General features: G+C 36.9%; 1 protein-coding gene across 3 annotated transcripts in view; it reads left to right on the top strand.

Annotated features, from left to right (window-relative positions):
• vldlr.S (very low density lipoprotein receptor S homeolog) overlaps positions 1 to 15,463 on the top strand; it is a 42,643-nt gene extending 27,180 nt beyond the window's left edge. Inside the window, 14 exon segments of one of the 3 annotated variants that reach the window (NM_001090699.1) lie at positions 1,201 to 1,323; positions 1,432 to 1,554; positions 3,821 to 3,940; positions 4,018 to 4,143; positions 4,554 to 4,725; positions 5,091 to 5,315; positions 5,740 to 5,858; positions 5,945 to 6,084; positions 7,300 to 7,441; positions 9,723 to 9,869; positions 10,810 to 10,878; positions 12,904 to 12,984; positions 13,877 to 14,046; positions 14,686 to 15,460. In NM_001090699.1, coding sequence (NP_001084168.1) covers positions 1,201 to 1,323; positions 1,432 to 1,554; positions 3,821 to 3,940; positions 4,018 to 4,143; positions 4,554 to 4,725; positions 5,091 to 5,315; positions 5,740 to 5,858; positions 5,945 to 6,084; positions 7,300 to 7,441; positions 9,723 to 9,869; positions 10,810 to 10,878; positions 12,904 to 12,984; positions 13,877 to 14,046; positions 14,686 to 14,721 — 1,793 coding nt within the window. In that variant the 3' untranslated portion in view covers positions 14,722 to 15,460. 3 annotated transcript variants of the gene reach the window in all.
• Positions 15,464 to 15,806: the final 343 nt, after the last annotated feature.

Genomic DNA, 15,806 nt, shown 5'->3' with positions numbered 1-15,806 from the left:
GTAGACAATGGGATTAATGCCATATAAAATGACTGAAATATGTGATGAATAGCAGTAAAAAATAGTTGTAAAAATAATAAAGCTGGGCTCATGGCAAATTTTTTGTTTCTAGGTTTCACTGTCCCTTGTAGCTAAATAGTAACATTTTAGGATAGGTAGACACAAACAAAAGGTACCTCAAAAAAATCATGCTACAAGTGATCTTCTCAAAGATAAAACTTCCCTTAGAGGATTGTAGTGCTGATACTGGGGGCTCGTAAGTAAACGTTATTGAAAATGTCAACCACAAAAAATATTTTGCCTAATAAACGTATATTGCTAACTTTTCAATATACATTTATTACAAATGTTCTGTGGTTAAGTTATTTGTATATGTATTGCTATTAAAAGCAGTGGTTGTCCCTTTCTATTCTCTGCCCTGGTGGTGCAGACTCTTAAAGCAATGTAAGACATGGCAGCTGATTTAACAGATCCATATTTGCTGGGTATATAAGACTTTTGCAACATTTAGAAAAAAAAAAACCAGGAGTTAAGCAATGCTGCTTTCAATATTGTCTCGTTCTTAAATTACTTTAAAAAAAATTGACATTTTTAAAATAAAAATGTAAAGTTGCTTAGAATTATGTTTTATTAGGAAAATTTTGGGGTTGACTTTAGAACAGTCTGAGGGTGCATCAAGTAATATGGCAGCTACAGCTGATTATATGTATCCAGGTCACATGCTAAATGTTGTAAGAGTGAACCACGCTTCAGTATGCTAAGGATAACATAAAATGGCTTTTGTAAGTGTAGTTCAACTGAAACTGCAGCAGTCAAGATTCTCTTTGTCAAGTCTTCTAAGGGCAATTTACAGACGTAGCAGTGACTGAGACCTGCATTTAGAAAAGTTCAGTTCAATTTTTTTTTTTCTTGCTTGTATTGCATATTTTTTATTCCTGAGCTGAACTCCTTTTTTTGCAGCACAGAATACAGCATGGTTTGAGTTTGCAGTAACAAAATGGATCAAGGAAACACTTGTACAGTTTATGTTCCCGACTATAAGAAAAAGCATTAAGCACCCACCAGGATTTGTTTATATGACTTAGTCCCTTCTTTAATGTGTGCTATGCATAAGTCTAGCACTAGTTCTAGTACAGCCAAGAAATATGTTGTTTTATAGTTAATTAACGGACACCTACTGCTACTTTATTCTTGTTGCAGCATCTCGCACTTGCCAACCAGACCAATTTAAATGTGAGGATGGAAATTGTATTCATGGCAGTAGACAATGCGATGGTGTGAGAGACTGCCTTGATGGCACTGATGAAATACGCTGTAAAAATGGTGGGCACATAATAGTGGATTTATTTGCGGTGTTATGTCTGTTCAGAAAAATTGATAAGCTTCTTTCTCATGGTTATCCCTCATTTCCCCTATACTGACCGTCTTCAGTCATTCAGTGCTCAGGACCTGGTAAATTCAAGTGCAAATCTGGAGAGTGCATCGAAAGTAACAAGGTTTGCAACAAGCATAAAGACTGCAAGGACTGGAGTGATGAGCCAGTAAAGGATTGTGGTAAGCCCAAACCTGTCTTAAAGCTTTACATATTTGTTTTAATACTAGCGCATTTATAAATAACTTCAGTTTTGCGTTCTTATTTAATGGTCCTGTTATCACATAATGAAGTGTGTGGGGTTTGTAATGCTTTTAAATGTAATTTGCAGCTAACAAGCGCTACTTATAAAACTGAGGTTTATATAAATTCAACTTGTACAGCCACGAGGGTACAAGTTTACCAAAGGGCCAGCGGCACACGGGGCATTTTGATTACTAGATGCCCTGTTTACAATTTAAGTCTGATCAGTGGTGATACTCCTATGTCCTAGACCTATGGGCATATTCTTTGCTCAAATGTATTTTCTCTGGCCAAACGAGGGCTGCTTCCCTGCCTAAATGTATTTTCTCTGGCCAAACGAGGGCTGCTTCCCTGCCTTTGAAGACCAAAACTCAATATCATCAGGCACCTTAATTTGCATAATGATAAATAATAAAACCATTGTCTAGAGGTGTCTGTTTAAGCATGTGGGATTGTGTAATGCAAAGTTATGGTTGCTGGAAAGCCTTGGGGTAAAATGGTTGCTCCTTGGAGGACACCTGCATCTATAGTCTTAAACTGCTGTTGCTATAAATGACTTTCCGTTAACGTTGAATGTAAGATTCTGGTAACGCAGTCTTGCTACTTTTCCCTGCCAAAGTAACAATTGAGTTGGTGTTTATTCTACTGTAGATATTCCACAATCTCATGGGCTACTAACTTAATTTTTGAATAAGTAAATGATGATGTAATGTACTGTTGTGCTGCAATGGTAAAACTGGTGTTTGATTCAGAAACACAACTATAGTTTATATAAACCAGCTGCTGTGTAGCCATGGGGGCAGCCATTCAAGAACAGGATACACAGATAGCAGATAAGTTCTGAATACTAAATATATATCCTGTTCTTGAACTACAGAGCTTATCTCTGCGGAGTATCCTGTGCCTTTTCTCCTTTTTTCACTGTACCCCAATGGGCTGCCCCCAAGACTACACAGCAGCTTGTTTATATAAATGTTTGTAGAGTTTCTGAAGTAAACACACCAGTTTTACCAGTGCAACACAAAAATACATTTTATGTTCATTTCTTTAAAGTACTTTCATTTTTTTTGGTGTTACTGTTCCTTTAACTCCCAATAAGCCATTGGAGCATGACCGGCTTTTATGGACAGCTTAGAACCATGCTGGTTGACCAATAAGGATGCAGGTAACAGTATATGCAATTACTGTTACTTGCAGATAATGAATGCTTGACTGTGCGTCTCCCTGACATTCAACTTAAGAGCAATGAGACTAGATTCAATAGAATCTCACCACTTTCTTTAGTTTAAAGGGATACAGTCTAATATAAATGGCTTTGGTGCATCTTCGTGTTTGGCTGTTTAGGTAGTGTCAGACTTATATTCAAGTCAGTATGAATACAGGGATTTTTTTTGACTAAATTGTTTGCTAGGTCTCTAGGCAAATGCAGTTTGACAACTTTTATGTAATGCTGTTATTCACAGTAATACAGGAATGCGAACGGTGTTTACTAGAATAGGGGGACCTGTACTTAAATTAAGGGATCCTTTTAGTTGAAGCCGGCTGTGAGTTTTGGGATTCCTTTTGACTGCAATACAAAAACAGAATTGTAAATTGGCATAAACAGTGTATGCAAAAATGGAACTGCAACATCTAATACATAATCTAGACTTACATTGCCTGCATTAAATGCAAGGTATGAAATCTTATCTGTTGTAATTAACCCTCCGAATGATAAGAAAATATATAGCATAGTTGGTCTTTAATTTTTCAAACTGTTACATGTTTGTACTATACAGCAATGGGGTATTCTTTTATGGTGGGTAGCTAATGATAAAACCCCACTTGCTGCATACATATTGGGGTTTAGCGGTGTCGTAAGACATTACTTTGGGTGCCTTACACCTGAAATATTTTTTTAAACCAAATTCCTACAGGCTAGTGATTCCCCAATTTGTGGGACTGCTCCCCCCCCCTCCCCGGCCGCCTAGGCATAAAAAACTTCCCTGAAGGCCCCTAAGATAAGCTTAGGAGTAGATATTGGCTGCCTTGGATAGTTCTGAAGCTGGATGATTGACCATGTTTTATGATATTGGCAACTGAACCTGGGAGGGGGAACTGATCAAAAGGTTAAGCCTTGAAACCAAGGTGCCTTAAAAACACTGCTCGCTAGACTATATAAAATACAATTTTTGCATTCTATAACTGGGTCTCCTGTTCTTACAGAGGTTGATGAATGTCTGGAGAATAATGGTGGCTGTTCTCATATATGCCATGACCTGCCTATTGGCTATGAATGTGAATGCACTGCTGGCTTTAAGCTAATTGACCGGAAAACATGTGGAGGTAAGAAATTTCTCAGACCAATTCAGATGATTCATAAAGAGGAATTTCATTATAATTAATCTTGTCTCTTTCAATAGATATTGACGAATGCCAAAATCCAGAAATCTGCAGCCAGATCTGTGTGAACCTGAAAGGAGGCTACAAATGTGAATGCAGTAAAGGATATCAGATGGATCCATCCACTGGTGTATGCAAGGCAGTAGGTAAGTAACTTTAAATGCTATTGAGTAAACAATGGGTGCAATGGCATTCAGAAACTGTTTACATGACTTTAGCAACAGGCTGTTGGTAAGGGGCAATGGAGAAGCAGAATAGCGCAAGATAACAGTCCTAAATCAAATACTGTATGAGAAGCAATTCTTTAACTGAAATATGAAGGTGCTGAAAACATTCCATCTTGTTCTGTCAGAAATCCTAGGGAATCGAAATTCAAGCATATGTTGGGAACATTAGGGGATCTAAAGCTGTGTTACCGGAAAACTTGCCGGGTAGTTGGTTTATATAAACTAGTTTAGTGAGTCTTGTGTTCGAGAAGACAAATGGCAAAAGATAAAGGACTGACAATGCAGTGGGGTTTTATTTATTTTTTTTAATTTTAACAAACTTTGTGCAGGAAGGGAGCCATGTCTGATCTTCACCAACCGCAGGGATATCCGGAAGGTTGGACTTGAAAGGAAAGAATACATCCAGCTGGTGGAGCAGTTGAGGAATACAGTAGCACTGGACGCTGATATAAAAGAACAAAGCTTATTCTGGGCAGACACTATCCAGAAAGCCATTTTTCGGTTTGTGATTATTTGCTACTTTCCACTTTATGCATTTTCAAGTGATCTAAATTCTAGTTCCCAAGATCATATCTTTGCTCCACAATTTAGATCTGTCTGGAAATGGGGAACTGTGGGAATGTGGCTTAAAAGAATTTTTGTATTTGCTAAGAGCTTAAAGTAATAGTCAGTCTTACAATTTGTATTTTCATTGCTGTCACTGTGCATTTGCTATATCTAGACACATATAGTATGGAGTGGTGGCTGACCCCTTCTCCAGTCAACCTCTGCAGTTCTAAAATGTACCCTTTCTGCTTTATTCCCCTTAGTTACCTTGCCTGTGGCTGTTAATGTGCTTTTTTTTTTTTTTTTTTTCCCCCTTCAAGTGCCCCATTTGACACCCGGGAAAAAGTAGGCTCCCATGTCAAGGTTGTGGAAGATGTGCACAGTCCATCAGCAATTGCAATTGACTGGATCTACAAAAATATATATTGGATAGATACTATTTTAAAGACCATTTCTGTGTCTAATTTTGATGGCTCCAAAAGGAAAACCTTGTTCAGTTCAGAGCTGCAAGATCTAACCTCCATTGCGGTTGATCCAATATCTGGGTACGTTTTTTTCTTTTTCTTTTCATTTAACAATTAGAATCTATACAAGTAAATGTGAAACTGCAGTATTAACGTCTTCACAAAATCAGGGTAATGCAGAAAACCTCTTGCATAGTCATGTTTTCTGACCTAATGCTATGTTACAATTTTCAGGTTTTGTTTGGATAGTTGTAAAGATGGATTGGTATTGTTGTAGTGCAACACATGACAACATTACATTTCCCACCCTTTAAGGACTTTTTTTTTTGTGGGGGAGGGGGTCTTCCCAACAATACAATTGTACAAACATTACATTTTCTAAACCTTTTTCATAAAAAAATGTAATTTAAAAAAAACAGATCTTTCTTGGGTCCATCCTTAAGCAATGTAATGTCCATCAATAAAATATGGTAATGCAGTGTTTTTTCTTGTTATCCCCACTCAGGTTTATTTACTGGTCTGACTGTGGAGAGCCTGCCAAAATTGAAAAAGCTGGAATGAATGGAATAGACAGACAACAGTTGATAACAGCAGATGTGCAAAGACCTAGTGGCATTGCAATTGGTACAATAAACTTTCTCTAGTTGGCTGCTGCTAATGTAATCTGTTAACTTGCAATCATAACTGCCTTTTTTTTTTACTCTATGTAGATGTGGTAAAAAGCCGTTTATATTGGGTTGATTCCAAACTGCATACACTCTCTAGTGTGGACCTCAATGGTCAGGATCGCAGAGTCATTCTGAAATCTCATGAATTCCTTGCTCATCCTCTTGCACTTACTATATTTGAGGTATAAACACATTTTGGATGTTCCACTCTGATTAGACTTTCATTCTATCCAGCATTCAGGTACCCTATGTGATGGGGAAAAAACTTGTATGGCCTTAAAGGAAAACTTTACCCCCCTGAACAATGTAGGTCTCTAATGCAATATATTTTTATAAACAGTTTATAAGTAAAACCCTGCTTCATGTGAATAAACCATTTACATTATATACTTTAGTAGTATGTACCATTGGGTAATAGAAAAATAAATAGAAAATTAAAATTTAAAAAAATAAAAACAAAAAAAAAACACTCCATGTTAAGTCACAATCAGGGCCACTCCGGCCACAAGGCAAGGTGAGAATCTTGGCGGCACGGAGCAGCCAGTTACCAAGGGTGGCAAAAAGCCGCCTCTGGTAACTTTAAGATACTAATTTCCGTATTATAAAACCGAAATTCGGCTCTTCTAGTGCAGCGAGCACAATATCGCTCACTGCACTAGCGATGCGGCCCATCCTCCACCTGCTCCGACGCTGGAAGTTAAGAGCGGAGCAGGAGGGGGGCAGCATTGGGGCATATATATCGATCAATATAGGTGATACCAGCACTCCGTTACATGATCCCCTTTCCAGGTGCTTGGTCAAAACGATATATAAACTAATTTGCTTTGGGGGTATAGTTGGTATACAGTGTAGTACTGCTGGTGTGGCTGCCAGCGTTGTATCTCCAAGGAAGCTTGAATTGAAAGTCGGTCAACCATTGTAATAGCCTGCAGATCAGAGAAAAAAATAGACTAGCAATTCTTGGTAATGCCAAGTATTACTGTAGACCCTAGGCTACACAACTTCAATTTGAATTTACATATGTATTAAAGGGTAGTTCATGTTTTATATTGACTGAAGTGCCCCTTTAATGTTTCTAATGGGGGGGGGGAGCAGGTTTGTACCTGATTTATCATTGGAAGTACAATGTCACAAGAAAATAGCAACAATATGAATGTCCTTTAGTCTACTCTTCAACTGCTAATCCATTAGGCTTCCTCTTTTTATTTTTACACCATACTATGCATGATGTGGTGAAAGCTAATATGTACCCAGGCATTGCAATTGCAAGTTATAGCAAAGGTTACATTTATAAGTTTAACGTTAAATACAACTGAATTATGTTGATGTGAACATGCCATTTTCACTTATTTTGTGGATCGATTTATCTTCTAATACAGATTCCTTCTATTTATTAGGATCGTGTCTACTGGATTGATGGTGAGAATGAAGCAATCTATGGGGCCAACAAATTTTCTGGGCAAGAGCTTGAAACTTTAGTCAATAATTTAAATGATGCCCAAGATATAATAGTCTACCATGAACTCATCCAACCCCTAGGTAGGTTAACTGGTGTGTATACTACAGCCTACCCCAAGACATAGTATAGCCTGCTAAAGCACAATTGATTAGGTCCATATACATATATATTTGGACATGACCGAAAAGGCTTAACATATTTTCTTTCCTGTTGGGGCACTTATTCATAGGCTGACTGGTATAGTCCCTGCATTTCCTTTTAAATTGACTGTTCCCAATCATTGCCCAACTGAATTACATAACCGATCTATAATTATTAGTGCAGCTGTACCTGTATCACAGGTAAGGTTGAAAGTGCTATGCTACAATACTCCTGCCATATTTAGCATGTGGATTTGATTCCAAGTCTTTAAAAAAAAAAAAAAAAAATCATGGAACACATACTTAAAGGGATACTGTCATGGGAAAAATGGTTTTCCCATGACAGTATTTTCAAAATATGTTTTCAAAACTCACCAGTCAATAGTGCTGCTCCAATGCATGGCATTTAAACAATTTTATTGGTAACAAGAATTTCTGCTCTCATACATATAATAAAAAAATTGGCCAGCCTACCTTAATATACCTCACTAATTAAAACAATATATAGCTAATACATATGTTTAAAAAGTTTTCAAATTAATATCAATCAAGGAGGAATTTATAACAAAACTGTCAATCATATTTTAAAACCTTTATACAGTCATAAGATTTAATTCTCATAAGTGGATGCTGTTAGAATGAAAACCCACTGCAGGTATAGTTTGTAATTTTATACAGTGTAGAATAAAATCACGTTACATTTCTTTAGGTCCTGTATTACCCCAATTAGTGATGAGCCTGACCCAGAGTAGGATTCCTTTATACCAGTCAATTTTTATATAAGCTTTGTGGGATATGAATCTTTTTATATGCATCCACACTTCCAACCGTTGTTACTGTCCACCAGCAACCTACATAGGGCATATCCTCCTGTTGCTATATCCATGCTGAAAAATTGCTATACAAAAAAGATTGATCTCACCCACACTTGGAAGTCTAGAATCCTCTCCTTCTTTCAGGCAGTTCTTGTTCACCACAACCTTTCCCAATGGGTTCCACCGCTTCACATTTGCAAATTTTACCTGCAGGTAACGGCCTCCTTTGCACTATGGTGGTTATTTTTAGTGCGTGTTCCACCATGGAACACCAGGTTGAAGTGGGAGCGGCAATTTATTTTTCAGTGGCAAGACCATTTATCCTTATGGGTTGAATGAAGGAATTGATTTAACCCCTTAGAGAATGTGAGGTGCTGATGGGGTTACTTGTGGTGTAAGTAGTTTAAAACAACCTCCCTAATTAACCAATGAATGGATATGAAACATTTTAAATATCGGTTAAGATGCAAAGGAAACGTTAATTTTTTTTTTTTTTTCTGGTTTCATTTTTATGTAGAAAGTGCTTGAGGTAGCTCAAAATTGAGTGAAACACGTAGCATAAATAAACCTAAGTATAGTTTTGAATTTGTATAGCTGTATTTGAGTGTTTATGCACTCCATGGTGGAACCTACACTAAAAATAAAGTACACGCCATAGTGCAAAGGAGGAAGCAGGTGGCCACCTTCAGGTGAAAGTTGCAAATGCCGAGCGATGGAACCCACTGGGAAAGGTTGCGGTGAGCAAGAACTGCCTAAAAGGAGATGATTCTAGTCTTCCAAGTGTGGGTGAGATCAATCTTTTTTTATTTTTTTTGTATAGCAACTTTTCAGCAGGGAAATAGCAACAGGGGGATGCCATATGTATCCTCCTCAAGCCTTAATGAAAATCTGCCTATGTGAGTGCCTATATTGGCACATTCTTGTTTGCTTTCACCCTTGCCTGTGAATTGTAGCTATAAAGGGGCCCCAGTAGACAAATGCAGTTGTTTATTTCATGGGTTAGTAAACATATGACAAAGCTCCACGTTTTCTTCCCTTCATCTGAGGTAATTAAATGTGAGACTCGTATAGTACTCCTTTTTTTTTTTTTTTTTTTTTTCTTCCCCTGCTCTAATAATCTCCAGTGTGTATTTAGTTAATTTATTTGAATCTTTGTCTCATTGTCTCATTCATACATTGTAGCTTTACCACCAATTAGAATTGTGCATTGGAAACACACTTAAAGGCTGTGGTACATGAGTAGCTTCCTAGAATTCCAGCCTTTGAAATTAACTCATTTACACCTGAAAAGCAATAATTCCAGCAGCGCTCCGATATGTGAATCAAAGATTATTTATTCATGCCATTAGCAGAGCTAATTTGATTTGGCTCATTTACACCTGAAAATACTTTTAAATTATCAACAGGTATAAACTGGTGCAATGAACAGATAGAAAATGGCGGCTGTAAATATCTGTGTTTACCGGCTCCGCAGATAAGTGATCGTTCACCCAAGTATACTTGTGCTTGTCCTGATGGCTTTGAAGTACATGAAGGAAGGAGCTGCAGAGCAGGTATGGTGAATGGAATGTTTGTACTATTATGCATTATTGTATGCTAAGCATCAGATAGTAGCATCAAACCTTTATTGCGCAATGTTGTTCTTTGCAAACATCTTTTTACAAAATCGACTGGAACCTTCTGCAATTCTTCAATATCTATAGTCTTTACACTTACTGGAAATTCTTTTGGATGTTTCAGACACTTTTTCTGCTGTGTGAATATCGGCTGGCTGGTTCATCTTAACTTCTTCTGATATGATGGGGCTTATTTACGGTCTTAATATGTACCACTATTCAAAATGCTATTTTGAAGTATGGAAAGACCATGTAACTTGGAAGACGTTAATCCAATGCTGCCTTAATGGTGTTTACCATTTAGATTCACTTTTAGTATGATGTAGAGAGGGATATTCTGAGACAACTTGCAGTTGGTTTTCATTTGGTTTTTGAGCTATAGGTTTTTAGATTTTTATTCAGCAGCTCTCCAGTTTGCAATATCAGCCATCTGGTTGCTAGGGTACAAATTACCCTATCAACCATGCATTCATTTGAATAAGAGACTGTAATATGACGAGGCCTGAATGGAATGGCTGGTGTCCTGTTTTTTTTTCACATTTGCTTCCTAATGTATTCAGTGTTTCCCATGTGTTCATTAAATGTATCATTGTCTCATACAGCACACATGCACCTGCATAAGATCAAACATAATTTTTGTGTTTGTATGATAACCATTTTAGTAAATGGAGCTGTTTCACAAAGTACCCTCCCTGTGACTGGATGGCTGTCTAGCAGTCTCATAGATTGGATTGCCATTTAGAAAAAGCCTGATCAGCACTGAACCCCCAGTACCACAAAATTGGCCTGGGTTTGGTGGCCGCTGACAGGCATATCTGTGCACTAAGAAAAATGCCATTCCTGTAATGCAAACTTACTTATTTTTATCTGTTTCAAGGTAGTAAAGCTACTATGGACCACCCTGTCAAACCTACAGGAATAATGCCTAATAAACCACTTCCAAGTGGTAAGTGCTTAATATAAACATTCATAGAGTTATTTTTGACATGGTAAGCAGAACTGGCCCCTTTGGGCAGGTTTTACGATAACTGCTCAAGGACTGCACAATAAAACATGCCCAATGTAAAATATTTATGTAGATTTTTTGTAACATAGTGGTACATGTCCTGTTCATATAAAAGTCTGCTTATATTAAAACCATTTACTTAATATCCTCTTGCTTAAAATGCTTTCCAAAAGCAGCAATTCTAATTCTCTGCTACTACCATTTGTTTAGAGCTGATCTATACACCACGGTTTGTCTCCATATGTTTCCTATCTGCACCATGTTCTGTTTGTTGCTGAAATATACTTGGGAAATGGGAACATCTCATAAACCATTCAGAGTTCAAATGTTGCTTGTTCCTCAGCCTGAAAGATAAATTGTAAACTTGCAAGAGATTGCTTACTCTGTATTTTCAATAATTTTTATTTGCTTTTTAAACATATACAGAAAGGACAGTGAATATTAACAGTAGCTTTATATGTATCTAGTGTCCATAGAAAAAGAGAGAGAAGGAGGAAAGAGTGGCCCATTTCTGACCAAGGTGTGAGGCCAAAGGAGGAGAAAAGTTTAACAAACAGGATTAGATTAACCGTTCACGAGTAGTAGCAGCGTGAGGCTGAACATAGAGTTCAATCTGACGAGGTCCCTTTAGCGGAGATTAAAAGGTTGTGGGATGCCAGGGGGCTCTGATTTTCCTAAATTTCTTGTAGCTGTCCCAAGTATGCTGGTAGATTTTTCATTAGTCATTACTCGGTTATTTTGTCTTTGAAATGAGAGAGAGGAATAAATGTTTTTTCCCCAGAATTTTGCAATTGTAATTTTGGCTGTCAGAAAGATAAAGTTATCAGGGTTCTAGTATTGTTAATTTTGGATATTTTTGTATTAAGCAAAGCATTTTGAGGGTCTTTCTTTAGGTTAATTTGTGTAACTGAGAATGTTATTCTAAATCTGGGACCAGAATCTTTGGTCACTTGCGCATTGCAACTCAATTGGGAGAGTTCATGAGAAGTTTTGCTGGGTAGTTATACTTATCCCAGATCTCTAAAGAATAAGTTAAGAAAGGGTCCATAATATCCAGACATTTTACAACAGGGCACCATAATAATGCACTTGGGGAGAGTGACTTATAGCTGATGCTGCAGAATTGTTACCCACCTGAGCTATAGAGGCATGCATATGTATTGGGTACCAATTGTGCTTCTATATAGTAATCCGTGATGAGCAGATTTGTTTTGCTTCGCTGAAAAATTTGCGAATTTTCAGTGAAATTTGTGAACGGCGAAAAATGCACGAAACACCGCTGGTGTCTCGTTTTTGGGCGCTAGTGAAAATTTCGCAATGGTAACGCTGCACCTTCAGTTTTTTTATTTATTTTTTTAAACATTTTTTGGTGCATGATAATCACTATTGCCATGGGGTGTACTTCACAGCTCTGCAGGATAAAGTTCTTTTAGCTTTATAACATTACAAGGTTGCAAATACCATTGCTATCAAGCTAAATTGTCAAAACAAATTAGCCATTGTTTCAGTATATTCAATACCCTGCCTTATCCCACTGGCTGTATATGTGAAAAAAGAAACCATATAAAAAACTAACGTTTTTGATGTGCAGCTGCATAGATTTAACCTATTGTCTTGTCTGACATTTATGTTCAAAGTTTATAAGTGAGGTGTTTTACATACTAGATCTGTAGACTAAGATGTCTTTGAATGTAATCCTATAAACTTTACCAGAAGTATATCTGGTTAGTCCCTACAACTGAAAGCTGCTGGCCTATATATTCGTTGATTAAATAACTGCAGAAACAGACTGTACAATGTCATTTGTACTTACAGATTTGAGCATGTTGGTGTGAGTGTTACCATCTGTTACTACTACAGGCCTCCTGGATATCTCATTTTAGTTTGGCTATTTAACATGTTGTATAATCCTTGTGTGCTGTCTGTACTCTGCAGGTGTATTCATTATTTTGTTCTCACCTGTAGGTAATAATGACACTGCTTCTGTGTATGAAGTAAATCAGTCTGCCAAAGGGACCTCTGCTGCATGGGCAATCCTTCCCCTTTGTAAGTACATTCTTCTGAGAAGGCAACATTTATTCTTCCCAACAGCAGTACTTGTGTTAAATGACTTTGGCTTTGCTATTGCAGGGTTTTCCAAACTGCACAAATCTCCATTTTAAACATTTTATTGGCCTATTTAAAGCAAGTCTTCATTTATTCCTTCCTTAACTTTAGGAAATTTGCCAGATTCATTTATGCCTACAATGTGTTATACTGATATTTGATTTTTTTTCTGTAGTATTTTTACATGGTAATCCTTTTGCAACCTAGACTATATAGGTTTATATTGTTAAATATTCAGTAATTTGTGTCTATGCCATGTAGTGCTTGGCATCTTGTACAGAGTTGTTAAATACCATTAATTGGTTTTATCCCTTGAAATGTTTACAACTGAATGCCAGTCTAAATGGCTTAATGAGTATTCTACACATATATCTGTCCTAGATACTCATTGGGCTCTCATTTTTAAGGTCAATTAGAGCAAAAGTTTAGGTGAGCTACTTCGAGATATTTTAGGAACAATTTCTGGTTACAAGTTTACACATTTTAACTTGCTTCATGGGCCAAGTCTGAAAACCAATGCTTTAATTTTGTTCCTGGGTTGCCTTGACTAGAAGACAATTGTAGCTTTAAGCCATTTTTCTTAATTCGAAGGTAGTTTAGAAAAAACATTTTAATATACCTTGGTGTTGTATTAGGTTAATATGGACACCCCATCCCCTTTTCTTCCAAATAATTAAGATAACTTATAGAAGTTGAAGATAGACTTTACTAAATGGAAGTTTATTGTCAATTTTTAATAGTACCATTGTCTGAAATGCGTCTTAGTGTTTTATTTTGTTTTTGTGTGTGTGCTCCAATTGTATGACTTTCTATATGCCACTTGTTTTTAAAGTGTTAATAGCAATGGCGGCTTCTGGGGGTTACCTGATGTGGCGCAACTGGCAACGGAAAAATATGAAAAGCATGAACTTCGATAATCCAGTGTACTTAAAAACAACAGAGGAGGACTTGGCAATAGATATTGGAAGGCATAGTGGGAATATAGGCCACACATATCCAGCAGTAAGTAATTCATCTGTCTGTTTTCAGTAAGTAATCTGTCCATAATGACAGTCACTGCTAATTGGCTCTAAAGGATTTGGAGTGGAGTTTTTTTTTTTTTTTTAATTATGGGTGATGCTCTTCCTTAATACTTTTTGTATGCCCCTGTCAAAAGACACCATTTTATATAATGGCACTATGGTCTCTTATCAGGACCCCATTTAGTTGTATGTTTGTATGCACGGGGCACATACAAACACTGCAGATGGTGCCTAATCAAAAGTGAACCGAGGACCCCCAAGGCCTGCTACCCTACTTGTTACATCGTTTTCAAGAACTTAAGCAAACCTTTAATTGACCATTTTGTTTTAGACAAAAACTGGGCATTTTTCTGTTGTGGACCCTGTGCTATTAATGTGAACCTTGTATCTAGATTGCTTTTATGCAAAACTAGACTTGACTTAAGTGACAAATAAGCACATGTTATAATAATTCCTCATGGCATACAGCTCAATAGAACATGAGAAAATTCAGTGAAATTGCTTGCGTTTCTTAAACACTGCTCCTTGAATTTCTACAATTATTGTTGGGTGCATTGTCCACTAACTTGTTTTTTCATAGACTTATTTTACTTTATGTTTTTTGTTTTTTACCCCTCAGATCTCTGTTGTAAACACAGATGACGACTTGTCCTGAGTTTGGTTATTCTTGATTGGCATTCACCATCCTCCTTTAGACTACACTGCTTCAACAGGGATTTTGTTGTATTCTGGATGGTAACCACACCAGTGGCTGAACTACTTGTCTTTGTCCACAACCATCCATGAGAGCATGTGCACAGAAGAGTCGTGTGAAGATGTGAACAGACACACTCCCTACATGGGAGACCTCTTGTAAATATTCATCAACTGTGTTCAGCGCTTGATATCGTTACCTCTAAACTATTTGCTCCCAAACTTTTTGTTTCTTCTTACCATCTACCTTTTTTCCCCCCTCAGTATTAAAACCAATACTTTAATAGGTCAAGTACTGTACAAAGCACTTTCCATAGAAAGCCATATTCCAGAAATTGTGCTGTATGTAGTAAGTTATCCTGTACATATGTGTAAAGGCAGTTTGTACATATCCTTAGAAAGAACACAATCACAATTCTGAAGCACTTTGAAATATTTCAACTGTAAATATGTATCTGTAAACATTTTTGGGTTTTTCATTTATTTTTCCAATGGTTGGGGCAAATGGCAATAGACAAAATTACAAACGGGTTATACATAACAAATTGCCAAATAATTTCTAAACTTAAAGAATTTTGTATGTGTGAATGCAACTGTAAATCTGTCTTGACTGACCTTTTTTATAGAGGTATGCAGAGGGTTTACTCCCTATTAAAACCACTGGAGAATCTTTTCAGAATTAAAATGAACTATGTATTTACAAATTTTGCCTCTGGTGTTTATTGTGAAACATTCCTGCAGTCTACTAAAATTAATTGACCCTTTAAGTGGCAGCAGAATTTCCTATTTTATTTGCACATTTTGTGCTCTCGCTTTAGGGGGATTTCCTGGGGGAGTTTTTAGTTCACATAGGCGAACCTGAGCTTTCTAAATATGCCTGAGACAAAATTTCATGGGCAAAAAACAAGTAGCAAGGAAATGCAGAATGCAATATAATCGCTATAATGCAATAAAACCACTAAAATCAATGCTTGATTTTTCACTTAGTGTAAGCAACCATCAGAATCAGTTTATATATTTTAGCTTGGCCAAATAAGTTTTACAGAC

The sequence above is a fragment of the Xenopus laevis genome, chromosome 1S, assembly GCF_017654675.1.
Source record: "Xenopus laevis strain J_2021 chromosome 1S, Xenopus_laevis_v10.1, whole genome shotgun sequence".
NCBI lineage: Eukaryota > Metazoa > Chordata > Amphibia > Anura > Pipidae > Xenopus > Xenopus laevis.
This window is presented reverse-complemented; position numbering and strand designations above follow the sequence as displayed.